Source organism: Cervus canadensis, chromosome 2 (assembly GCF_019320065.1).
Source record: "Cervus canadensis isolate Bull #8, Minnesota chromosome 2, ASM1932006v1, whole genome shotgun sequence".
Classification (NCBI taxonomy): Eukaryota; Metazoa; Chordata; class Mammalia; order Artiodactyla; family Cervidae; genus Cervus; species Cervus canadensis.
The window spans coordinates 54,880,826-54,908,773 of record NC_057387.1 but is presented as its reverse complement, the minus strand read 5'-3'; the positions used below and the strand labels follow the sequence as shown (position 1 = coordinate 54,908,773).

At 35.8% G+C, this 27,948-nt stretch overlaps 1 protein-coding gene across 8 annotated transcripts in view; it reads right to left on the bottom strand.

Moving 5' to 3' along the window:
- COL24A1 (collagen type XXIV alpha 1 chain) overlaps window positions 1-27,948 on the bottom strand; it is a 371,899-nt gene that overhangs the window by 220,153 nt on the left and 123,798 nt on the right. For 7 of the 8 annotated variants that reach the window (XM_043460779.1, XM_043460785.1, XM_043460778.1 and 4 more), the window contains 7 exons: window positions 27,756-27,809; window positions 25,684-25,728; window positions 19,903-19,956; window positions 19,782-19,826; window positions 19,485-19,538; window positions 19,184-19,237; window positions 15,631-15,684 (listed from right to left, as the gene is read on the bottom strand). In XM_043460779.1, the coding sequence (XP_043316714.1) occupies window positions 15,631-15,684; window positions 19,184-19,237; window positions 19,485-19,538; window positions 19,782-19,826; window positions 19,903-19,956; window positions 25,684-25,728; window positions 27,756-27,809 (360 nt within the window). The remainder of the gene's footprint in view (window positions 1-15,630; window positions 15,685-19,183; window positions 19,238-19,484; window positions 19,539-19,781; window positions 19,827-19,902; window positions 19,957-25,683; window positions 25,729-27,755; window positions 27,810-27,948) is intronic. The other variant, XM_043460784.1, reaches the window with a different exon arrangement.

Sequence of the window (27,948 nt, the reverse complement as noted above, 5' to 3'; positions counted from 1 at the left end):
TCTCAATTATACCTATATAGAGCTATACAAATAAAAGCTAATTGGTATTGGGTGTTTTAGAAAATCATTTGCTCTTTGGTAAGCAACAGTTTGTTATGATTTGATAGAAAGAAAATAGAATTTATTCATTGAACTTGTCCCCAGATAAAATTTGTGAAATTCAGAATTTGAATAGTTTTGGAAGTAATAGCACATTCAATTATAATAGGTTAAAAATAAAGCACATATTTGGGGAAATTTCCACTTTTATGTTATTTTATAATATAGCTTTATTTTTTATTTATTTTTAAATGTGAATTTGAGGCTCATTTATTCACTTATCTTTAACATGTTGCCTAAGCATTTCCAGGGATACAAATTTTTTTTTTATAATGTGGCTTTAGATACTCTGTTATTATAGATGAGTGAGATTTACATCATTTAACTGTCAAGTTTTTTCATTGATTTCTATATACATTGTGCATTACATACATAAGAATACAATATGGTTTGGCTTAAATTTATCTTCTGGACAGTTTATAAGTCTAAACAAAGTAGAGATGTTGCTTTGAAAAATAGTCATGTTGAGAAAAGATAAAATAAAAAACCACTTAAGATAGGGTAACATACAAAGTATGAATTCCTAGAGGACAAAGTTATGAAAATCCTCATCTGGTGTTGGGCACACAGTACATTAAATAAATATTTGATGGCTGGAATTGATGAACAAATTAAAAACAAATTCTATTTGAATAATTATATTTTCAATTATGCAGTTTCCAAAGTTACCCTTTGTCTGAAAAAATAACCAATTAGTATATATTCTATAAACAGGATTAAAGTTTTACATATGCAAACAAGAAATGAATGCACTCAGAGGGAGAGAGATTCTGAAAGGGGGGAATCTGATTTGAGACATGGATCCAAAAAACAATTATAAGATTTTGTTCTTTAGCATTTGTGGAAGTACATGCCATGTCAAGGAATATACTGAGTTCAAGTACGCAAGTAATAAAAGAAAATTAAAATGATCTTTTCTGAGTGAGGACAATCCATCCAAAAGTTAATGCCAAAAAAAATATTTGAAAGGACAAAAGTAAAAAAATCAGTTTTTCAGTAAATTATAGAAACTAAACTGTAACACAGTGTGCAACTGCAAATTAAGAAACTGTTCTGTCTTCTGAGAAAACCACAAACAGAAAGCATGAGCTTCTGGAAAAAGAAATGCAGAATAAAGAATTCATCTAAGTATCTGGCTTGCTTTCATTTTCTTGCTGTTTTAGATCTAAAAATCCATCAAAACCAGATTTTTTTCATTATGATACTGTTGAAAATCTTTGCAAACAATTATTGCTATTTATATTTTTCCCTTTTGCAACTCTGTATGTTTAAGCAGTAAAAATAGCACAGCTGAACTCTAAATTCCATTTACATTTAACATTCTAAAAACTCAGCAGAGAAAATCCACAAAGATGATAAAATGCCTTACAAGATAGCATACACTCTCTCTTCTGAATAAAACTTTGCTTAAATAGTATTCACAGTGTGTTTGAAGACACTTAAACCTTCAAAGTCAGCTGCAAATCTTTTACTCTACAGAAAGCTATAGAAAACTATCACTAAACTTATAATTTTAAATAAATTATTTTGATCATTATTTAATACTTAAGTTTGGAAAACCTATAGTGACAAAGGGCATTTCTGTAGTAGACTGGGGAAGGGAGGAATATGAAGGGCAAAATGGAAAGATTACAAAGGTGAACAATGAAATATGGGGGTTTGAGGGGTAAGTTCACTATTTTGATTTTGGTAACTGTTTTACAACTCAAACATATGTCAATAATTATCAAATTGCACAATTTAAATGTATGCAGTATATAAATTATACTTCAATAAAACTGCAAAACAAAAGCAATGTTTTAAATAACCACCTGTTTTTTGGTAAACAGCTGTCAACCATTCAAAGAACCTCAGAAAACTTGTCCTCAGATAAAAATCAGCAAAACTCAGACTTCAAAATGTTTTGGAGATAATAAGATGACTGTGATTTGATACTTATCTTTGGATAAATATCATTTTAGGTACTCACTGTCTATATATTTGACTCATTTAGAATTCTTATGAGCACCTTAAAGAGTATCTAGTCATTCTTTTAACAACACATAGTTACTATGTGTCAAGCATTGTTCTTGGTTCTGGACATATGCTAGAGAACAAAGATATTCCCTGGTTTCATAGAATGCATATTTTAGAGACTCATTTCATTTCGTTGTAAGTTTGTGGCAGGGAGTGAGAAGCTGGGCGATTTAAAAAATTGATTTATATTGTTACTGGCAACTGGCATATATCAATTGCCCATGTTTGTTCTAAATACACAACTACGGGCCAGGGGCTTCTCAGGTGGCTCAATGGTAAAGAATTCGCCTGCCAATGTAGGAGACGTGGGTTTGATCCCTGGTTGGGGAAGATCCCCTGGAGAAGGAAATGGCAACCCACTTCAGTATTCTTGCCTGGAGAATCCCATGAACAGAGCAGTCTGGTGGGCTACAGTCCATAGGGTTGCAAAGAATCAGACATGACTGAGCACACACACACACATATACACTCACCCATGGGCCTGGGGCAGTCTATGTTTTTTCTCATTCTCTCGTTTTCCAAATGGAATGAATGTTGTGGCTACCTTGCTTTTTTCTAATATCATATATGGACTAGTTAAGACGTAGATTTACATCTGTGCCTCACTGAGAATCCACCTTACCCGAAGAACCTGGCCTTGGAGCTCAAAGCAACAACTGACCAATAGGTTGGGCTATCTTTCTTTGGAAAAAGAGGAATGTATTTTCAGTTATGTGGATGGCTGCAGCATATTACCAAAGGCATTTGAAAAACTATGTAAGTGGGAAGAAGGGTATATAGGGCACCAAAGGCATAAAATGTAGAGGACATTTCTTTTTATCTGCTCACCATCTCTTTGGGAAACCACCCTCCTCCCCAATCTGTAGTGTGTGTGCTTCTGGTCCCCATCACAGTATTTAGGGGTAGGTGAATGATCCAAATCCTGTTAATTACAGTATTTCTGTTCCAATGGATGTTGTGATTGATTTAAAAATGACTTAATCCCAGTCAGATTGGCTGGAGTACATCTTAGAATTTCTGCTAGAGCTATACAGAAAGAAGAATGCTTTCCTTTTGCTAAAATTGACAACTCTGAGAACAACATAACCCTATAGTTGCCAAAATCCACTGTTTCCACAGTGTGTTGTGAATGAAGCCAACAGAGGTAAGTTAAGACTAGGAGATGAGGGTAATTTGATTATATTCATCTAGTTCCTGTATCTAGTGAAACCTCTTGGCACATGCACTGCTGGACTTTCTGACTACATTAGCCAGTCCCGAAAATTGGCTGAAAATTGTTTGAGTTAGGTTTCTGTCATTTTTAATGGAAATAGATCCGACTAAAACACTGAACTATCTTGCAGTTCTCTAAATACACATAGCTTCATCATATACCTGTTCTGGAATACCCTTGCCCTATGTTTGCATTTGGTAAGTCTCTACTTCATCAACCAATCTTCTTGGAAGTCTGTCTTACCTCCCTGCCCCAGGTTCCTTCATCACACAATTTGTTACCAGTTCAATTATATCATGATCTGTGAAGCTTATCATAGTTCCTCTTAGTCAAAATCACCAACTTGTTCCTTTATATTCCTACAGAATTATTACATGGCTTTTTAGTACTTATTGCACTATATTATACTTGGATGTGTTTCTTTGTTCCAATATGTGAGCTGAGGGAGGGAAATGAATGTCTCTTACTCATTTTTATACCTCCATCATTTAACTTAATATGTTGCTGGAGACAATGCTCCATAGTCTCGAGTTTTGCACATTACGCAAATGAGGTACTTAGCTTTCCTCTTACCAGTCTCTCTTCAGGGAATTTTGCATAGTAAAGAGATAATGTCTTCCCCTACAGCAAAAGGCAGCAACACTTATTGTCCAGATAATAATGTCTTTCTCTGGAACCCATTATTTTTTATAGCTGCCCATTATAAAAGATCTAGCTTCCCTCAGCTCAAAGTTCCTCTTATGTAATGCAACCCACTGCATATGCAAATATCATCCAGCTCTCTTCTCATCACCCTCTGAGAAATGAAGATCACTGAGTCAGTGAAAAATGTTGATACTCCAGCAACTACTGCTGCTGAGAGTAATAAACGATCCTTTGTCTCTGCCCCAGGAGCCTTGTGTGTTCTCCCAGAATCTATGATATGGTTAAGCTAACTTGTTGTCTTGCCAATAGGATAAAATATCAGATCCTTCACAGTCCCTGAGGGTTCCAGTGATGAGAATGAAATAGTGGTGGAGAGACAGCTTTCTGGAGGAGAAAGTATGAGGGCTTCACCAGACGATAGCAGGATATGGGAAGAGTTCATGGGAATTGGCAGTGAACACAACCAAACTGTACAGCCAACCAGGCAATAAGTTGTCCTCAACTATACTACCTGCTAAGAGGACGAACTGGGAAAGATGGCTATAGACCAAGTACTGGGAGTAGGAAGTACCTTCGGAGATAGTTGACCTAGTTGTTGTTAACTCTTTTTTTGGGGGGAAAGATAGCCTCATCAATCTGTTGAGCAGCCTCAGGTCTAACCCACTGTAACAACAGTACTAAGTACTATTATTAACAGTAACTGATAAGATTTATCCTAGGCTGGCAGAAGATTCCATTCCCTTTCAGACAGCACGAACTACCATCTAATCCAAACTGAGTATGAAAAGAGAGAAATTTGTGAGCACTCTGGGATTGAAAAAGCAAGAGAGTTCCAGAAAAGCATCTACTACTTTTGCTTTATAGACTAAGCCAAAGCCTTTGACTGTGTGGATCACAATAAACGTGGAAAATTCTTAAAGAGATGGGAATACCAGACCACTTTACCTGCCTCCTGAGAAATCTGTATACAGTTCAAGAAGCAATAGATAGAACTGGACACGGAACAACAGACTGGTTCCAAATAGGAAAAGGAGTACGTACGTCAAGGCTTATACTGTCACCCTGCTTATTTAACATATATGCGGAGTACATCGTGCAAAATGCCAGGCTGGATGAAGCCCAAGCTGGAATCAAGATTGTCGAGAGAAATATCAACAACCTCAGATATGCAGATGACACCACCCTTATGGCAGAAAGCAAAGAAAAACTGAAGAGCCTCTTGACGAAAGTGAAAGAGGAGAGTGAAAAAGTTGGCTTAAAACTCAACACTCAGAAAACTAAGATCGTGGCATCTGGTCCCATCACTTCCTGGCAAATAGATGGGGAAACAATGGAAACAGTGACAGGCTTTATTTTGGGGGGCTCCCAAATCACTGCAGATGGTGACTGCAGCCATGAAATTAAAAGACGCTTGCTCCTTGGAAGAAAAGCTGTGACCAACCTAGACAGCATATTAAAAAGTAGAGACATTACCAACAAAGGTCCATCTAGTCAAAGCTATGGTTTTTCCAGTAGTCATGTATGGATGTGAGAGTTGGACTGTGAAGAAAGCTGAGCGCCAAAAAATTGATGCTTTTGAACTGTGGTGTTGGAGAAGACTCTTGAGAGTCTCTTGGACTGCAAGGAGGTCAGACCAGTCAATCCTAAAGGAAATCAGTCCTGAATATTCATTGGAAGGACTGACGCTGAAGCTGAAACTCCAATACTTTGGCCACATGATGTGAAGAACCAACTCATTGGAAAAGACCCTGATGCTGGGAAAGATTGAAGGAGGGAGGAGAAGGGAACGACAGAGGATGAGATGGTTGGATGGCATCACCGACTTGATGGACATGTGTTTGAGTAAACTCCAGGAGTTTGGGATGGACAGGGAGGCCTGGCGTGCTGCAATTCATGGGATCGCAAAGAGTCCGACACGACTGAGCGACTGAACTGAACTGAACTGTGTTCACTAGGCACAGCCGTGCCCACTGTAGGAACTCAAGAAATAATTTTATTGACTGATTTAATCACATTTTCTTTCAGCACTACCTTCTGAGTAACAACTAGCAACACCAAAGTAACCCAACAAAACCCAGGTGGTAAAAGATGCCAAAGACCTAATTGGTTTAAATGAAGGGAATTCATAAGCACTAAGTTCTACTCAACTCATGTAGCTGGCCACAGGCGGCCTTATTCTGGTTAAGTTCACTAAAGTGCTAAAACGGACATTTAGAAGCACGACTTGACTATATGGGCAGAGTCTCCAAATGAACTTCAGTTTTGGTCTTAATGAAGACCACCCTGGTAGAAAAAGAGGACTCACTGCATGACCACTTCTGGTATCTCTGTGATTAGTGGTCACTTGTGCAGTAAACAACTGACCTCATTTACCAAGAACATCATCCAAAATTCAACTACTTGGAAATCGCTGTAGCCCAGGGAGGTTAACAGCTGAATAAACAAACATTCTAACTATTCTGCTACCACATTTGAAGGTGGTTCACTGCCAGAACTGGGAGGAAGCATAAAGTCAGTGCTCAAAACTGATATTATTATGGTTAAAGAAAAAGAAAAGAGTCTGGCATAGTATTTTCCATATGTTTTTACAAAAGACAAAGAACTATTATGGAAAAAAATTTAAACTATGTTTTAAAGAACATGTTTTGAGACACCTCTAATATTTATAATTCTGCAAAAAGCTGAATGCACTGGTATATTTACTTCTTTGTTACAGAAATTTAATAATTCACATGGAATAAGCAAAATGCTAAGAAGCAAGAAAAAAACTTAAGTAGTCTGAAGTGACATTTGTTCAGATGCTCTTTAATGATGAACAGTTTTTTCAATGCCAATGTCAATTCTACAACTCAAAATTCATTGCATTAGTTTCAGCTTTCTGTTTAGTGCTGAAATGTAAATATCCTTGAGAGGGAATTATATTGCCCTTTGCTGTTAATCAGTTAACGATGGGAGTGAGATATACTTATCAGGTCTTTCTCTCAAAATAGTCTTTGACAAGAAGGGTAAATTATGGAAGGAAAAAGATACATTGGTTGTTTCAAATAGATAAGAACTCATGCCCCAGAGGGAAACAATATACACAGGAGAGACCAGAGGGGTCAGGAAAGAAATTCTTTGGCTATTTCATAATTTTCTCTGAGAAATACATTGGTCCTAGACTATTAAAGAATGGCCTGATTTTTTATTTTTATCAAACCTAATTAATCTTGATGTTTGGGAAAAAGAGACAGTGGGGGCTTTACACAGTCTGAATTTAGTATTCAGTTCAGTTCAGTCGCTCAGTTGTGTCCAACCCTTCATGACCCCACGGACTGCAGCACGCCAGACTTCCCTGTCCATCAACTCCTGGAGCTTGCTCAAACTCATGTCCAAGCTCTTTAAAGTTAAGACCTCATCTGATTCACCACTTTTTTGTTGTTGTTGTTTTTAGTGATTAACATAAAATAGGTATCTCTAGGACTTCCCTGGTGGTACAGTGGATTAAGAATCCACCGTGCAATGCAGGGGACATGGGTTTGATCCTTGGTCCAGGAAGATTCCACATGCAACGGAGCAGCTAAGCCTGAGTGCCACAGCTACTGAGCCCGTGAGCTGCAACTCCTGAAGCCCTTGTGCCTAGAGCCTGGGCTCCTCAACAAAAGCAGCCATCAAGGTGAGGAGCCCACACACTACATACAGAGGAGCCCCGGCTCTCTGCAACCAGAGAAAGCCTGTGAGCAGCAAAGAAGATTCAGTGCAACCAAATAAATAAAATTAAAAAAAAATAGGTATCTCTAAAGGACCTTTGAAAATTAGTAACTTAGATTTTGATTTTCTCTTAAAAAGGAGCCAAAAAAGGCAAGGGTACTCCTATAGTTAGGTGGACCTTTGGTTCTAAGGATCAGCCAGTCATTAACATCTACATGGGCTTCACTGATGACTCAGTGGTAAAGAATCTACCTGCCAACGCAGGAGATGTGGGTTTGATCCTTGGGTCAGGAAGATCCCCTGGAGAAAGAAATGGCAATGCACTCCAGTATTCTTGCCTGGGAAATACCATGGACAAAGGAGTTTGGAATGCTATAGTACATGCAGTCACAAGAGTCGGATGTGATTTAGCAACTAAACAACAATACATATCCACGTAAGTGTCAATCAAATTGTATGTGGAGAGAATGTCAGAGATTAGTACCATCATTCAAGATCTAAAATATGTAGGGTTTGTGCTATTATAGCACTGTTTAATTTGTCAGACTGGCCCCTACCAAAATCAGTTTTATTTTGGAGAATGACTGTAGACCCCCACTGCCCCAGTTGCAGCTGCTGTGTCAGATGTATTGAATAATATTATCACCCAAGCAGATGATTGAGACCCCCTTCACATGGTGTGTGATCATTGATGTGGCAAATGCACCCGTTTCATTTGTGGTTTTTAAGAGACTGACAGGTAGTTTACATTCATGTGGACCCCTTTCAATCTAAAAGTATCAGCAGTGCATCTTTACAGACACAGGTATTTTAGTTAAGTCTGACTTTCCTCCCTTTATAGGAACTAGCACCGCTGTCTAGGGGATTACAGAATACCTGATCCACAGGCACGGATCCCCACACAGCACAGCATCTCTACACTGAAGGAGATTAAAAGTGACCCCACAATGTGATCCATTTGTCTCAATCCACCTTGTACCATCGAGAGGTAGCCAGTCTCATGGAACATTGGAACTGCCTCCTAAAGTTATAACTGAAGAACCAGCTCAGAGGATGCGGTATGAAAGGAAAGAGTACCAGCCTCTGAGACGGGGTATTTATTAAATCACAGACCTCCATAGGATGTTTTGTCTCTAACAGGAAGGATATACAAGTTTGGGAACCAAGAAGTAGAAGTGGGTGTGGTCCTATCTGCAATCACTTCTAGTAAAACAGGTTAATTTTTGCTTTCTGTCCCCACAATCTTGGACTTCACAGGGATGGAGATTCTGATACCCAAAGGGGCTCTCCCTTGACAGGAGACACAGCAAAGCTCTTAAACTAAAAATTATGGCTGCTACCACAGCACTTTAGATTTTTTTATGACAAGATATAAGCAAACAAGATGAGAGGTCACCAACTTGGCATGGTTAATTGACTGAAAAACAGGAGGAAAAGGAGGAAAGACTGCTTCATACCAAAGAGGCAGGAAGGAATTTATGTGGAATACAGGAGATACAATGGAACTCCAAACAGAAGTTCATGCCCCAGGTTTAGGTTAACCACTAGACAAGTCACCAAGACCTACTGAGAAGAAGGTGAGAGTGAAAGGGATTTGAAATGGACAGTGAGGGAGGGAGAAATAAGTGCCAGTTGTGGCCCCAATGGAACTGGATCGACAACAGCCATGTACATCCCATTAAAACAAACAGCCCTATTAGACCAAAAGTAAGTGGTGGCACAGCACGTGAAAAGATGCTCAACAAAAACAAACAAACAGCCCAGTTAACAAAATGGACAGGAGATCTAAACAGACATTTTTTCAAAGCAGACACACAGATGGCCAAAAAGCACAAGAAAAGATGTTCAACATAATTAATTACTAGAAAAATGCAAACCAAAAGTACAGTGAAGTGTTACTTCACACTGATCAGAATGGTCATCATCAAAAAATCTACAATAAATGTTGGAGAGGGTGTATTGTTGGTGGCAATATAAATTGGTACAACCACTATGAAAAACAGTATGGAAGCTCCTTACGAAACTAAAAATAAAGCTACAATATGATCCAACAATCCTACTCCTGGGTATATATTCAGAGGAAACCATAATTCAAAAAGGTAAATGCACTCCAAAGTTCACTGCAGTACTATTTACAACAGCCAAGACAGGGAAGCAACTGAAACATCCATCAACAAACGAAAGATGTCATATATATATATACAATGGAATATTACTCAGCCATATAAAGAATGAAATAATGCCATTTGAAGCAAAATGAATATAGTTTCTTATGCTAAGTGAAGTTAGAAAAAGACAAACATCATATGATGTCATTTATATGTGGAATATAAAAAAATGATACAGATGAACTTATTTTACAAAAATGAAATAGACTTACAAACATAGAAAATAAACTTATGGCGACCAAAGGGGATAGTAGAGAGGAGCAGGGAGATAAATTAGGAATTTGGGATTAACATATACATACAACTGTATATAAAATAGGTAAAGAAAGACCTACTGTATAGCACAGGGAATTCTACTCAGTATTCTGAGTAGACCTAGATGGGAAAAGAATCTAAAGAGTGGATATATACAAAACCAATTCACTTTGTTTTACACTTAAAAAATTTACACAATGTTGTAAATCAACTAAACTCCAATAACAATTTTTTAAAAAATTTAAAAGAACTACATGAGGTGATGGATGTACTAATTATCTTGATCATGACAATAATTCCACAATGTATATCAAGTCATCACATTGTATACTTTTATAAATGTAATTGTATTTGCTGATTATTCCCAGTTATTTTTCAATGAAGTTATAAAATATCATAGAGCTTCTTATTATTAAAACAACGTGACAACTGTGCAGGAACAGACAACCATTCAAGTGGAAAGGAAAACAAAGTTCAGACATAGACCCAAAAACCATGAAAATTTAGTATATGATAAGGGTGACATCTTAAAATCACTGATGCAAAGACAAATTGCTTAACAAATGGTTCTGGGACAACTGAGAAAACATTTAGTAAAGGATAAACTTAAGCATATATATCACAATATTCACACACACACACACACACACACACACACAAAACCAAGTAATTTGCTCAAGGTACTCAGGCTACCTCCTCAATTCTCATTCAGAAGACATCAATCGCAAAGCATCATACTTTTCAACTGTTAACTTAAGCCTTTAGTCATTCAATAATTAACAAAAGCTTTCTCAGAAGTATATACCTAGGACCGTCATTTTGGTCCCTTATTTAATAACTCTTACTGGACTGTACTTTGACATGTTATCAATCTATGCTCAAATATGGAAATCACACAATACCATGAGTTGCTACCCCTCTTTTGTACAAGCAATACATTTTTATCCAAGGGAGAAGAGAAGCCTAAAACCGACTATGTTTTTTTGTTTTGCCCCAGTACAAAGTTCAGACTCAAGTTTGCAATTAATTTCTAATAAATTGTACAGAACGTTGTGGCTGTGCTGTGCGGAAAAGGTTTTTCAGGCTCAGCTGAGTTTTTAATTCAAGTTAGAAATTATGTTACTGGCCCCCAGTCCCTTCCCTGGTTACTCTTCACAAAACTGAGTATCTTCCTTCTGCACACACAAATTCCTCCCACTTTTGGGATTCAGTCTCCTACTTACAGAGAACACAGACTCCATCCTATTGACCTCTTTCAACATCTCTCTTCTTTTGAAACAAACCCGTATACTTGTGCTCTGCATAACTTATTTATTCTCAATCTTCCTTGCTTTTTAAAAATGCACTGAAGTCTGTGAATTTCCCTCTAGGGTTTGGGTGTTGTTTTAGGTACAATATTGGATTTTATAGTGATTTTGTTACTCAATTCTAAATATTTTCTAATTTCCATTGTGATTTTTTTTATTCTCATGATGTTTTTAAGTTACTGAAGTTTATTTTACTGCTGTTAATATTGTCAATTTAAAACTTAATTATACTGTAAACAGAGAATGACATTCACCTTCTGGAGGTGAGTGTCTAGGAATAGTATTTTCAAATCTTGTTTCACAAGTCCTAAATGATTTCATCTATTGCAATTGCTTCATTCAATACATCTATGTGGAGTACTATACCAACATGTTTCTCTAGTTCACTTTGAGTTTCAAGTCTACAATTTTCTATACATTTATGAGACTAATTTCCTGTATATCCCATGGGCACTTTAGCCCTAACAAAATTAAAACCAAAGCATTATCTCCACACACCATAGATATCTTCCTCCTTCTTTTTTATTCTGTTTTTAGAATGAAGATCTACATTCTCCCCAACTGTTCAAGCCAAAATTATTACATGCATCTTTTATTCCTTTCTCACATGAGTTGAATGAACTGGACTGTGATTCAAGTGCTGTGAATCATATTTCCTAATTATCTCTTGAAGCCATCCTTTCCTCTCTATTTTTACAGGCCCTCATCACTAGCCCCTTGGCCTTGCATTATCCTCCCAAATAGCCACAGACTTTCCACCTCTCCTTTTTCTCCTCCTTGTCATCTCTCCCTGCCTCCTTCTCTTCTTTGTTTCATCTACCACTTATACATTCAAATACATTTCTGATAATTGTATTCCTTTGGTTAAAAATTTGTGATCACTGACTACAGGATAAAGTCTAAATATAGCACAACATATATGATTGTTTACTTGAGAAAATTCATCTACTATGCAAGGAGAAACTTTTTAGGCTTGATATATGATTAAACATGTATTTTAAATTCTTAGACATTACAATTCTATTAAGAGCCTAATGTAAAGAAGGATTTAAATAGAAGTGCTGCCTTATATATGAAATCCTACATATTATAGTCCTATGATCAAGAAGAAATTATGATCTGTGGATTTTGGGCCCATTTCCCAAAACAACCTTACACCACTTATTGAGAGAACACAGGTTGCATCTTTAGCCTCATAAACAATTTAAAACAGGTAAGCAGTGGCCACAGGACTGGAAAAGGTCAGTTACCATTCCAATCCCCAAAAAGGACAATACCAAACAATGTTCAAACTACCATATAATTGCAATCTCTTCACAAGCTAGCAAGGTTATGCTCAAAATTCTTCAAGCTAGGCTTTAGCAGTATGTGAACCAAGAACTTCCAGATAAACAAGCTGGGCTTCAAAGAGGCAGAGGAACCAAAGATCGAATTGTCAACATTCACTGGATTATGAAGAAAGCAAAGGAGTTCCAGAAAAATAACCTACTTCTGCTTTATCAACTATGCTAACACTTTTGACAGTGTGGATCACAACAACCTGTGGAAAATTCATAAAGAGATGGGAATACCAGATGACCTCCTGAGAAATCTGTATGTGGATCAAGAAGCAATAGTCAGAACCAGTCAAGGAACAATTGACTAGTTCCAAGTTGGATAAGGAATATGACAAGGCGGTATACTGTCACCCTACTTATTTAACTTACGCAGAATATATCATGCGAAATGTGGCTGGATGAAACACAAGTTGGAATCAAGATTGCCAGCCAGGAGAAATAGCAACAACTTCAGATATACAGATGTACCACTCCAATGGGAGAAAGTGAAGAGTAACTAAAGAGTCGCTTGATAAGGGTGAAAGAAGAGAGTGAAAAAGCTGGCTTAATATTCAATATTCAAAAAACGAAGATCATGGCATTTGGTCCCATCACTTCATGGCAAATAGAAGGGGAAAAGGGGAAGCAGTGACAGGTTTTATTTTCTTGAGCTCCAAAATAACTGCAGATGGTGATTGTAGCCATGAAGTTAAAAGAAATGAAAGCTATGACTAACCTTTCCTACTTGGAAGGAAAGCTTTGACAAACCTAGATAGCATGTTAAAACACACCAGACAAAGGTCCGCATAGTCAGAGCTATGGCTTTTCCAGCAGTCATGTATGGATGTAAGAGTTGTTCTAGAAAGAAGGCTGAGCACCAAAGAATTGATGCCTTCAAATTGTGGTGCTAGAGAAGACTCTTTGAAAGTTCCCTGGATTGCAAGGAGATCAAACCAATCAATCTGAAAGGAAATAAACCCTGAATATTCATTGCAAGGACTGATGCTGAAGCTGAAGCTCTAATACTTTGGCCACCCGATGCAAACAGCCAATACATTAGAAAAGACCTGATGCTGGGAAAGATTGAGGGCAGGAGGAGAAGTTGGCGGCAGAGGACAGGATGTTTAAATAGCACCACTGACTCAATGGACATGAATTTGAGCAAACTCTGGGAGATAGTGAAGGACAGAGGAGCCCAGTGTGCTGAAGTCTATAGGGTCAGAAAGAATCAGATACAACTTAAAAAAATCAGATACTGATTTTTGTAAGCAATTTTTCATTAAACAAGTGTCTCTTTCCATAACTAGGAAAGGTTTCTAAGTCAAACAACTGAACAACAACAACAAAAGAAGGAAGAATTGGTATATGTTGGGACTCAGTACCTTCCAGGACTCAAAGACAATTAGGCAATGTTCTGAATGTGATTGAAAATCATAAAATTTCAAAAGCAACAGAGAAAAAAAATTTCTGGAAAATTAAGTGATGAGTGAAAACATGGCCCATGCATACTTTAACCTGGCTTTATAAAGAAAAGGAAACAATCTTAAACCACACTGATAGCAAGGAGATGACACACTCTTCCTAGGATACATACCATATGTAACTAAAATTACAATACAGTAATCTATGTTTGTAAAAACAAACTTTAAAGATAATAAAAGGTCAGTTACATTCTATACCCTCAGTATGATGAAGACAGGTAAATACGATTCATCCCAGGAATGTTTTCATGACAAACAATTAAAAGAACGTAGGCTCATAAAAAAGATAAGCATATTAATCAGTTAATTACTACTTTAATTGTCTGTTAATAATAAATTTTATTACTATAAACAATTTCATTCCTCCCAGCATCATGACATCAATACATTGCTCCATTTTACCTCCTATTACCTATTACTAAAACTAGATGCAATTATGGTTGTTTTGATTTTTGAACCATTAACCTCTAATATGTTCTTAAATTAGACAGTCAGTAAGAATAGACATTTGCTAAAAGAAATTAGCCAATTCTGAAAGACAGATGTGGAATAAGAAACAGACCTTAGAATTTACAAACAGAAGGAGAAAGCATCAAGATAGTACTTACTATTCCTAGAAACCCCACCTACTGCTTTGACACTATGGGGACTTTATCGATCTAATTTATTGTGAAGCCAAATCCACTTTCTCAGTGTTACTGCTGCATCTGTGACTCTGAATTCGATGTGAATGTGTATTTATAGGTTTTGTTGTTGTTCAGTCGCACAGTCATTCCAACTCTTTGTGTCCCCATGGACTACAGGGTTATATGTTTATGTATGCATATATTTGGGATTATATTTTTGAACTAAGGTGAGCTTCAGAAACTTATCTCCATGTAGTATATCTTTGACTCATAAAATGATTTTTAAAAAAACGTAAATGTTTCATCTCATAAGCTTATGTCCTATGCAGTCTTACAGAAAAGAAAAAGCCCCTCTACATCAAGGATTAAGCCAAAGTAAGAATTTCAAAGAATATACTATACAAGCAAATCTTATGCATGTACTACAGACTTACTCATGTTTATTCTAGAATATGAGATCCAAATGATATGCGCACATTAAAAAATTGGAAGCAGTCTGCATTAAAAATTCAACAGCACTTATGTTCTGAAATTTGATTGTAAGCCCCAACTATGTGTTACTAGTAGTTGTTGTGCAGAACAAACAAATCAACTGTGATCTAACCAGGACTATGTGACTAATACCTTTTCTATTTTCTGGAGATCACTGTTGCATACCTCCCAACATAACAGAAAACATTTAGTCCAAACTGTTTACAAAGATATAAACTTTAAAGAGAATCTTGCTTAAGCCTACTATATAAAAGGTTTAACTAATAAAGTTTAATTGCTATGACATTTATTTAAATTAATTATATTCCCACCAACATTTTACCTCTGGTCCTGGAGGGCCAGATGGCCCTTGGGGTCCTGGGTCACCTGTTTGGCCCTACAATGTGGAGGTTGGGGGAGAGAAATCAAAGTATAAACATTAATTTAATAAATATGATTGAAAAAGGATATAGTATGCAAAACTACTAAATATATTATGTCACACAAAGTTGTAATGACTTTCTGGCAAACAGCAGTCAATATATTATTTCAAAGTTGTAACGACTATTCAGAAAGACTTAAAATCATCATCATTGTATGAAATTTATTATATAAGATGTGTATAGATCTATACATATTTACCCCTAAATATTAGAGATACAAATTAATGGAAATCAAATGAAGGAAAAAAATTGTGGTGTAGGTGTGTGTTATCCAAAGATAAGAGAATAAAGTTTGACTTAATAAAGTAGGAAACTCTACATAGGAACTGCTTTCATAAACAACTAGAATTCTAGGATTGCCTCTGAAAAATTCTCTCTCCTTTGGTAACTATAAGGGGCCTGATTTAGTAATTAAGAATCACCTGGATTTAAATACCTGTTGCTTAATCTCTCTCAGCCTATTTTCTCACCAATAAAATAGGAATAATAATAATGTCACTAACAGTCTTGCAGTCATTGTGAGAAATAAATGAGACAAATGTAAAGAGTTAAGCACAGTGCTTAGCACATAGAAAGGACTCATTAAATGTTAATCAATTTTATAACTATTAATCTTTCCATTCACATCCTCTCTCATCTCCTGGATATTACCTAGAATTCCTAGATTACTCTGATCCTTTGATTAAACTTCTGAAGATTTGATTTCTATATCTCTGCAGCCATTTTCTGACATTCAGATTAACAATGTGAAATCAGGGCTGGAAAAGAAGGGTAAAAGCCTGATCATGGAGAGGGTTGGTGATCCTCTCAAGAGTTGAAACTACAGAACGTGGAAGGCCAATAGACTGATATCCTTGTTTTCATTAAAACAACTGAATTCATTATTTTTGTCATATTAAATTTCTATGTGAGCCTCAAATCTGACAACAGGTCACAGAATATATAAAATTTCTTGAATTTATTATACATAAACTCTTTGCGTATCCAGTTTCTAAGAAGTGAAGCATAGTTTTCCGTGTATTAAATTCATCCTCATACAGTGCTGCAGTCTCTGGACTTAGGCAGTACACAGTACACCCACAATCAAACCTAGAGAAAAGCTGTAAAATATTATGCAGAAGTTCACTTAAGTTCCCCTAAATAAACAAAGTCATACTCCATAGTGAGTATCTAAGGGATTCAAATTCTTGAAATGAAAAGTACCTCAAACAGACAGAAACAGCATTTTCACTGAGGCCCTCTAGTGGCAAAATCTAAACAAGACGCTTAAATTTACAAGCCTGAGGAAAAAATGGAATATAGCAGGCCTTCATTATCAGAGAAGTTGATCCACAACCTGATATTTAAGAACATGAACTTGTGGAATAATTTTATTTATCCTTCAGAAAAATTTTCATTTTGAAAAATTTCAACTGCAAGTTTCCTTGAATGTCAATTTACCTTTATAAAAATGTAAAGAACTGAATAATGATTAAGTAAACTTCTATAAATGGTAGCAACTTCTAGCCAAAAAATGAAAAGGACATAATTGACTTTGCTTTTTCTCTTTAAAAAAACAATATTTCTTAACTTAAGATAGGTAATTTTCTCTAGCTTTTAAATACTTGCAGGGTAAAAGTTTCCCTATTCCAGAATGTTAAAAACCTTCTAGATCAGAACATTCTTTTATCTTCAAAACATTCTTTCATGTTACAGCTTAGATCCATTTGAAAACAGTATCAGTGACACTAACATTGTAGATAACAGAAAATCAAAAAACCAAAAGTAGGAGACGTAAAAGAATAAAGACATTCATATGACTTTGGCATTCATTGCATGATAGGGAGCAAAGAGTTTAGATAGACACTAACTTGTACAATTTATTTTTAATATAGTTGCTTATTTTTGCAAGAAATTTTTCATTAAACAAGTGTCTCTTTCCATAACTAGGAAAGGTTTCTAAGTCAAACATCTACAATTTTTTAAATAATAGTAAGATACAAACAAGTGATAAAGTGAGAGTCTAAAGTCAAGGTGGTCTCACAAATAATAATTCCTAAGTCTCTTATCCTATCTTTAGTCCAAAGTACATATTTTTTAAGATTTGATAAAACAAAAAATAGTCAGCTGTCTCTGACCAAAGTAATCCCTGCCGATATTAACATTTTTTATTAGAATAGTACAGAAATGTATAATATGAACAAGTAAAAACCTCACTCTCATCATTAGCGACCCCATGGACTGCAGCCTAACAGACTCCTCCGTCCATGGGATTTTCCAGGCAAGAGTACTGGAGTGGGTTGCCACTGCCTTCTCCGTTAATGCTGCTTACTTTGATGCAAAAATAAACAATCGAAAGATGAGAGGGTGGAGTTAGGGAAACATGCTGAAATTGCTCAGGAAAACAACACTCTTTTATAATGTTTGATTAATAAATTATAATTTAATATCTAATTTTTGGATCTGGAGAATTCCATGGACTGTATTGTCTATGGGGTCGCAAAGAGTTGGACACGAATGAGCGACTTTCACTTTATTTTGGATCTACAATCACAGTCAAAGAGTTGTTAATCAACATTAAAACCCTAAAACAATCTTAAAACATTGAAGCATGAAACACTAAGGCACAGTGACTAAGCGCATGGACTCTGACATCTGTGGTCACCAAGGTTTTCTCGGGTGACTACCAACTAACTATGGGACGTTGGGCAAGTTATTTAACTCTCCTTGTCTCACTTTTCCTCATAGGTAAAATAGGAATAATAATGGCACCAACTTCATATGACTGTTTTAAGGATTAAATTAGAAGTATAGGTCTTAGAATACTGCCTGGCATTTTGTAAATACTCAGAGAATTTTAGGTATAATCATTACTATGATTTTTAATATGTAGATATATATCATTACCTCAAGTTTTAACCACTCTATTTAAATGTTTTTAACTCTTCAGTAACTTTAGTTTTATAGTTTACTGGGCTTCAAGTTAACTACAATACACAGTATCCTTTTATTTCAATTAACTGATGCCCAAAGAGACATTTAAAAAAGACAAGGAACTAGAATATTTGGGTCCATAAGAGAGTGTGACATGCTGTCTTTTCTTCAGAATGTTCCCTTGATGAAACAGATATTTGAATAAATTATGGTGTTATTTAAGGTTGCTTTATGTTTTCTGGCTTAAAATCCACTGCTTAGTTTAAATTCTATCTATAAGAGATTAACCAAAATCTTTAAGGCTCATGGAAATTTGGCTTTGGACTGGGATGAAAGAGGTGAGGATAGTGAGGTCCCATAATCTATGGAATGTAAGCTGAAAACTTCAAGGATTAGCCGTATTCTAAAACTGGAGAGAAAATGCCATACTGGTAGACGTAAACCCTACTTCTTACATTCCACGAACACCAACAGGCATCAAGAGTCATGTCATAGTGCGCACTCCATGAATCAGAAAGAACAGCAAACGTTCAAACCTACTGAAGGTCCTGGCTTTCCTCTCATCCCTGGTGGTCCAGGAAAACCCACAGCACCCTAAAAGAACAGTAAAGAGAGAAGTTATTACACCACAGAAGGCAGATGTGCCTCTCCTTGCAAATTATTTTAAAGTCATGGAATTATTCTAAAAAAAATTGAGAAAATGCTTCAAACAAGGCATGCAGAATCATATTGATACTATATCCTAACATGATTTGAAATAATGAGTATTCCCTTCTTTTTAAAGAATGCATACATTTTCACTGTTTTTTTTTTTTTTTAATTTATATAAAACTAATGGTACCTTGTCTCCAGTATACCCTGTTTCTCCTCGCTCTCCTGCAATGCCTTGTTCACCCTGGGGAGCACAATTTCATACAAAGACACTTAAGCAATGCAAATGTGGCAATCAGAAGGCAAATACAAGTTACACAAGAATAATTTCTCTATTTCTCCTACTTTTGAGAAAACTTATATAATTGATATTACAGATTGGATCCCGTATTTTAATAAAAGTATTTTGTAAGTGGTGCTGACTCAAAAAAAAAAGTAAATGTGATAAAAAAAATTATCTCTATGACAATGTAAATATTTAAATCACCTTATCACCTTTGATTCCAGGTAGGCCCTTATTGCCCGAAAGACCCTAAAAAAGAAAGTGACACTTTGTGACATTATAGAGAAATCAGAGTGAAATATCCATTATGTAAACAGAAACATACCACTGGGCCAGGGATTCCAGAAGGTCCAATTGGTCCCACAGGGCCAACACTGCCCTGAAAAGCAATAAGAAAGAAAGGTATCCTTCAGCACCACCAGGATTAAAAAGAGAGCATGGTAAACTTAATAAAATAATTCATCTTACTAATTTCCCATACATGCTTTGTTCTCTAACAACTTCTTTTCCACTTTACATTTGTAAATCATACCAATCATTCAAATTTTAGTTAGGTCTATTCTGCTTCCTTAAGCCTACTCATACTGATCTAATCTATTAGGATCCTTCTCTTCCTTGAGTTCTTATACTTACTATCCACAGGATTCATTTTGAAATATTTCTCCAAAGAGATAGCTTGATGATAGGGGAAATATTTTAGTGCTATGTTCCCAGGAAGTATTCAAAAAATACTTCGATTTTCTTAGATTTTTCTTTCACCCATTTATTCAGCAAATATTTACTGGGAAGTTACTATGTGCTAGGCATTCCAATGACTTCATGATCTACAACTTGCAGATAACAAAATTTATCGTAAGTTCAGGGAACTGAGTAGTAAACAAAAGGCTCTACATTTCTGGGTTGCTCATTCATTCATCATTTAACATTTATTGAGCAGAATATGTATCAAACATTGTAGTAGTGTTGTATGGTAGTGTTGAGGAAACAAACATGAAAAAGACACAGTCACCAATATCAAGCTTTTCAATTTAACTTCTCCAATGCAAGACTATGCAAAAACATTAACTACCACTATAATCTCTTGCAAGCAAGAAACCCAGAAAAACTTCAACATGTCATCTTAAAATTTAAAGGACAATAGCAACTATAAAAGTTTCTGAAAGTAAAATTTGAAAAAATAGTGGAAATCTCTTTGATTGTTTGGAGATAACTTTGCCTTTTTCTTCTTTTCTCTTGCTTCCTCTTTCTTTCTCTTGCTACCTCCCTGTGCTTGGCTACCACATCATCCTTTATCTTCAAAGAGTTGCTTTCAACCTCCCTTTTATGCTTCCCAAATGTTTAGGAACTTTTAAAGGTGTATTTGTGACAATGTTGAAAATGTTTCCCAGTTTAGTTATAATCCATATTTCTTAGGACAGTATCCCAGACCCTTACTACCAGTTTTCCATCAGTACTTTCTGTCTCATCTTCTTCCACTTGTTCCTACTTGCCTTTTCCTTCTCCCTCCTCTAAATCCAACATTCTAGGCACAATGAACCGTTTTCTAGTCTGAACATACTCTCCCTTCTCACATGCTCTAAGCCTTTGAAAATATAGTTTCCACTAATGGAATGTGCTTCTGCTGCAGTACTAAATATGTTGCACTGTTTTTGTTTTTAGTTGGTTTCCTTTTTTGTTTGTTTTCCCCGTCTTCCTCGTCTGTGCATTCTGTGAGTGTAGAAGCATGATTTATTCATTTTTTTATATCTCAAGCCCAACATCATAATTGGCACATAATAGTTTGCAATGAAGTGTGGAATGAATACTGGAGGAAGAAATCAACTTTAAATTTAAAACAGTGATTTCTGGAGTGCTGACATTTCAGTACATCTCTAACAGTCCACATTTATATACTACAAATTTCAGAATGGAAAATATGACATCTTTACTTTGGGGTGAGTCCTATAGTCTGTGAAACATAAGATAAATTATTCCCAACATATTTAATGCTGAAAAATATGAGACTGTGAGAGGCAGAATAATATTTTCCAACTTAACAAATGGAAACACAGCATCAATACATCATTGACAAATTCCATTGATGGGAAAGTCTTAATTACAGTGGCTAGTTTATTCAAGGTTCATAGCTTTAAAACTTCTGATAGTCATTCAAAATACAATAAATGTCTCTGTTTAGAAATCACACAGCACTAATTCATGTAAGAAATGGAAAGGAATATCAAAAACAAATATTTCTTTATTGTCCTGTTGTTTTTCTATAGACAATATGCTTAATTCTTATTTCAGTAGATATACTACTGTGCATAGTCTGGCATCTTCAGATGGATATCCCTTGTATGCACAATATTCTATTTTACTTTTTAGTAGCTCTGAAAGAAAAATCACAAAATAGTAAATTTCAGGAGGTATCAAAAAACATATTCATTATAAAGGACCGAGTAAAACAAAGAATTTGAAAGTAAAATGATATGGGTGTAGAAACTTCCAAGAAACATCAAATATGTTGTGGTATGTCACAGGCTGTATGGAAAATCCTACTCCTAAAAAACTACATATTTTGAAATTGATTCATGATAGATTAGTAACAGTTTTCAGTTCCATAAAGATAACCAGGAGGTCCTTCAACACTCCCTACCTACCACACTTCATTCCCATAAGAAGATGAAGCAGACAGGAGAAATAATTTCATGCATTGGGACTTAGCAGAGGGTGTCTGGGATATAGCAATAGAAGCAAAAAAGCCTCCCACAGAGTGACAAATAATAGAGAACTACTGAGTCAAAGTCAGTCAAAGAAATAGAGAGACCCAAGGGTAGGTTCTGACCAAAATAGCTGCTGCTGCTGCTAAGTCGCGTCAGTCGTGTCCGACTCTGTGCGACCCCATAGACGGCAGTCCACCAGGCTCCTCCTTCCCTGGGATTCTCCAGGCAAGAACACTGGAGTGGGTTGCCATTTCCTTCTCCAATTCATGAAAGTGAAAAGTGAAAATGAAGTCGCTCAGTCGTGTCCAACTCTTAGCGACCCCATGGACTGCGGCCCACCAGGCTCCTCCGTCTGTGGGATTTTCCAGGCAAGAGTACTGGAGTGGGGTGCCATTGCCCTCTCCATACCAAAATAGCAGCCACTAGCCAATTATAGTTCATGAGTGAACATATCACCAAAAAGATTGTGAATGCCATTATTGGGCTTTTCAACCATACCCAGCCACACTACCAGGCAATAATCACTGTTACTAATTGAGAAGGCAAATGACAGTAACAATTAACTGCTTCGAGAAAATAATCTAGAGAAAGCAGTATCACCTCTTGTCAGGAGCTATACCTGCCCTGCTGGAAGGGAACACATGAAAAGCAACAGTACAGGGCAAACAGTTAAACTGTTTACCATGGAACACCAAAGTTCACATAATCTTTCCTAATTGTCTTCAAAACCTCACCTGCTTCCATTCCTCTCCCATCACCCCATACTTCCCAGGCTGCAAGCCCACTCTTCCACTTTTCATTTCCAAAACATTCCATTTCCCCCCACATCTGTGCATCTGAACACAGCCTTCTTCTGCCCAAAAGCCCCTTTCCTCAACACCCCACTCACACATGGTCAACAAAACAATAAAAGACATCTCCTTTGTGAAGCCACTCTGATTTTCTAAGATAAATTGCTCCATTCTCAGTGGCTTGACTTGAGCCCATATTAGATTATAATATTGTGACGAAGCAGGAATCTTAATTTGTTTATATGTATTTTTTAGGCCTGGCATCTAGTTCAGCATTCGATACACAGTAGGTGCTTCCACTATTTTGATTAAAATTGTAATAAATGTACGAGAGGAAGCAATAATACCTGTTCTATTTTATTATTTTTTTTCTATCTACTTTAAAAATTAGATATGTGAAAGACATATCTAATTAGAATGTGAATTAGAATTAGACATGTGAAAGAAAGTACTTTGGAAAGTATAAAATACCATCTCTATTACTATAGAAGCGTGAGGACTACAAAAATGACTGTTAGTTTCATAAGCCATTTTCATTTCTATAGAATCTCTTTCCACCTACCAAAGGGTGAACAGAGGAAGAGAAAGGACAGAAAACCCAGGTATTTTTATTGAGCATTATTATGTGTCAGGCACTGTGCTAAGTCCTGGAACTGAAAGATAAGTAATAGTTAACTATTGGGCAGAAAAGTAGAGCTTAAGTGTTTCAGGCAGACAAATAAGTGCAAAGGCCTTGTAGTAAGGAGGCTGCATCTGAAGAATGAACAGCTTGGCTTATGCACAGAGTATATTCTCAAGATGCAGAGAGAAACCAAAAGCCTAGATATCTTAGGCCATGTTAAGAATATTGGTCTGGGTCTTAAACATAATAATGGAAACTTTGGAGCTAACCAACTTTAATGCTAACAGGTCAGATGAAGAATGCAGAAAGTGTGTCTCTGGAGTCCAGCTGCCTTCCCCTGCTTCCTGTCTCTCCCCACTGGTAGGGCCAGGGACTACCACTTACAGGTACAGCCCTATTCTAAGTTCTGAGAAAAGACATTGATCATTTGGGCTCTATCTTCACATAGAGCTTCTCATGACATCTAAAGAAATCTCTTAAGAGGTACAATACGTATTTTAAGGTTATAGAAGTTTTAAGGAAATGGTATAGCACAAGGGGGAGAATTCTGAACTCTGGATGTACATCACCTGGCTTCAAATCCAAGTTCAACACTTATAAACTAAATGGTCTTAGGCTGCTCTGAGAATTAAATTACCTAATCTTTGTGACTAGCACATAGAAAATACTAAATGAAAGTGAGCTGTTATTGCTAATTTTATTACAATTACTATATTAATATTATAGAAAAGTCTGAAGGTCTTAGACTAACTGTAGTTTTTTAATTCTCAATTCTATATTCCTGCCATCCCATATGGGAAAGTTAAAAACCTATTATGCTGATTTTTACCACAGTTCCAATAGCTAAACTTCTGAGAGATATTCGTTTGGCCAGGCCACCACCTTCTGCCATGGGTCAGTTAAGACGGGGGAAAAACTTTAAATCTGTAGTCAGAAGACCTGTGTTCAAGTTCAAGCTAAAAATACTGTAGCTATAATTTATGGCCTAAAACTCTGGAGTCTTAATTACCTACTTTACATATTAGAGTGAGCTCTAAATTGATTTTTAAAGGAAATTCTACCTCTGCCATGGTCATACCTTACTTTTATGTGAATAGAAATAGGCTTACCTTTAAGATTCTATTTTCATTAGGCTCCTTACATTTCATAAAAGTATGTCATTCTTGCTTTTAGTTCAGTTCAATGTTAAAGCATATGGCTCTAAAGTTATATACCATATCTGTAATTTATATCCCTGTCATGAACCAGAAGTTTGAATGAGAGAAATTTATATTTATGAAGACATACCAGGAAGATACATACGACAGTTTGATTAGTCAAATAAATAATCAAAAATGTATCAGAAAAACATGTATCTGGACTGGATTGTTTTAGCCTTCAAAGAACTGTTTTTACTAAACTGTAGTTTGATGACATCAGAAACTAGTGAAACTTAAGAGTTGAATTTACTGTATAAAAATTAATTAGGTGAACAAATAATAGTTATTATTTTAAGTACAATAATAAATGAGGTATGAAAACATTCAATGGTACTGGTGAAGTCTGGCTCCTACCTTTTGTTCAGGACGATTTTCCTAATCATTTGTTTAATTTTATCTCATAAAGCCTACAGTTACCATGTGCTTTTGTTTAGTCCTATCTGTCTCTCCAGACCAGATGGTAGGAAAGACTACCCCAAAGGAGAGAAGTGGCTGTTCTAGGTCTCATACTTCTGGAGAAACTGAATCTTGATTAAGCATCCTTCAGTGAAACAGACAAATACACATTAACCTATAAAAATCTGTTATTTTAACTTATCATAAAATATAATTCATTTTTAGATTCATATTACTGATCAAATTTGCATATCTGGCAGGAAAACATGTGTGAGCAATGTTGATATTCAACAATGACACTAAAATTTTTCTTTATCCTAAAGTTTGTAAAACACATTGAACAAATATAAATACAAACAAAAGAATTTTATAAGAAGGATGATATTGGATACTTACTCGAAGCCCAGGAAATCCCGGAGGACCAATGCTACCTATAAGTCCCTATGTAATAGAAATGTGCAAAATTGGTTAAATTTGATTCCAAACTAAATGTATTTTCTACAGACGAAGACAAAAATTTCTAGGAAAAAATATACCAAATTTTACCTTCTTCTAGCTAACTTCTGCAACTTCCCTACTCTTTTGCATTCTAAGAAGTGCAATTTTTGGTGGCAGCTAATGTTCTATAAAAGTAGCCCAGGCTCCATGCTTTTGGGTGCCAAGATTACCACCTCGCCTGGGATAATAGATTTCTCTGTCTGTTATGTGAGTAAGTCTCATTAATAATCAGCATTATAGACATAATATTAGTCTACTGTTGTTGTTTAATCTCTAAGTTGTGTCTGGCTCTTTCTGTGACCCCATGGACTGTAGTCCACCAAGCTCCTCTGTCCACAGAATTTCCCAGGCAAGAATATTGGACTGAGTTGCCACTTCTATTCCAGGGGATCTTCCTGATCCAGTGACCAAACCCACGTCTCCTGCATTGCAGTTGGATTCTTTACCACTGAACCGCCATGGAAGCCCTAATTAGCCTATATGTAGTGAGAAAAGACAGGATGGTCAACTTGTTGGGTGAGAAGAACATTTTCAGATGACTTAAAACACTGTCAGCTCTCTTGAAGTACTTTATTTAAATTTTCTAAATTTCTCATTTATAAAACAGATATAATATTTGTTTTCATTTTGTAAAAGAACACAATGAAAATTGTTATATAAAAAGTTCTGAAAATTTTCATAAAGCACTATACAAATGTAAGAAATTACCAATATGGTTAAATTATTTGTATGAGGTTTTAAACTATCATTTTTCCAGTTGATTCTTGATGAGCCTTTGTGAGTCTTTTGACCTCATCATTACAGTCCTTGTGATAATTCCTAATCTATACCACATCAGTGTTATATCATTTACATGGTACAAAGAATAAGAATAAATCTCCCCTTTTTTTCTGCATTTAAACTGTTTTGAAACAGAGGTGTAGTATAAAATTTAAGAATTATAAACCAATACACTGAAAATATCCAGTTTATTCTTGCATTTTAAAGATGACTCAAAATGCTCTTCAAGCAGTGTAATTTAAGTATAAAAAGCAGATTTCAAAGGGTAAAATGTTAATATTTTTTAGGAGTCCAACTCTAACAAACTTCATGTATACTTGAAAGATGGTTTCATACTAAGTGTGTAAAGACATAAATGGTATAAAAGAAACATGTAAATAATGCTTAACTTTATTATGCCTGAAACGAGAAACTGCTCAGAATCATGGGAAAGAAAAAGATGACAAACATTTTACTTAAGATTGATTCAATTTTTTAACAGTTTGTTTCAAAATCAGTTCTACTCTTATTTTATCTTCCAAGCCTTATAATAAAACTTTTGCTAAATTCAACGCATAAGCTAATATAGTTTATACCTTAGAAAATGAAATAAAAGGAAACTATTTTCAAACACTATTTTGTTTACAGATGTCTAAATATAGGAATTATTCCTAATTCAGGCAAAACAGCATTCCATCATTTTTATAATATGTTAAATTAGTTTTAGAATTTTAACTTACTGATCTGAACACAGATATCTAAATGATCCCCTCAAAGACTTCTCTATAAATTACTCAAAAGTAAGGTAGGTCAATAATAGGTTTGAGTCCAAAAGAGCAATCACTAAATGCACAATTTTTACATGAGGCTTGTTAGTACCTTGAAATATATGAAAGACTTCTTTCCCATGTCCGCCCACCCCCCCACTGAACATACAAGTCAATATTGTGATTGTATACTTCTAATATTTTACTTAGTAATGTATAACATAGTTAAGATACTGAATTGTAAAGATCATCTCAATACAGAATTTATAACACTTTGTTTTACTTCTCTTGTTATAAAATCACAAAATGGAATGTGCTCAGTGGTATCACAATTGTCTGGTCAAGAGTGTTTGTCAGGAATGTGGTAATGAGCATGACAAGTACGGTTGCTATGGAATCCAAATGATGCTAGAATGCAAGGGTGGACCTTCACTATTTACTCACAGGACTGCCATCAGGACCCGCAGGGCCTCTGTCTCCAAAGTCACCTGGAAAACCCTAACCCAAGGAAAGAGAAAGAAATGCTGTTAAAACCCAAATAAGGAATTCATCTTTGCTTTGTTTTCAGGTAAGGAACTTAGTAATAGGAAGTATTTATTTCCTAACCTATAAATTGTAGTGCAACAAAAATGTGTAT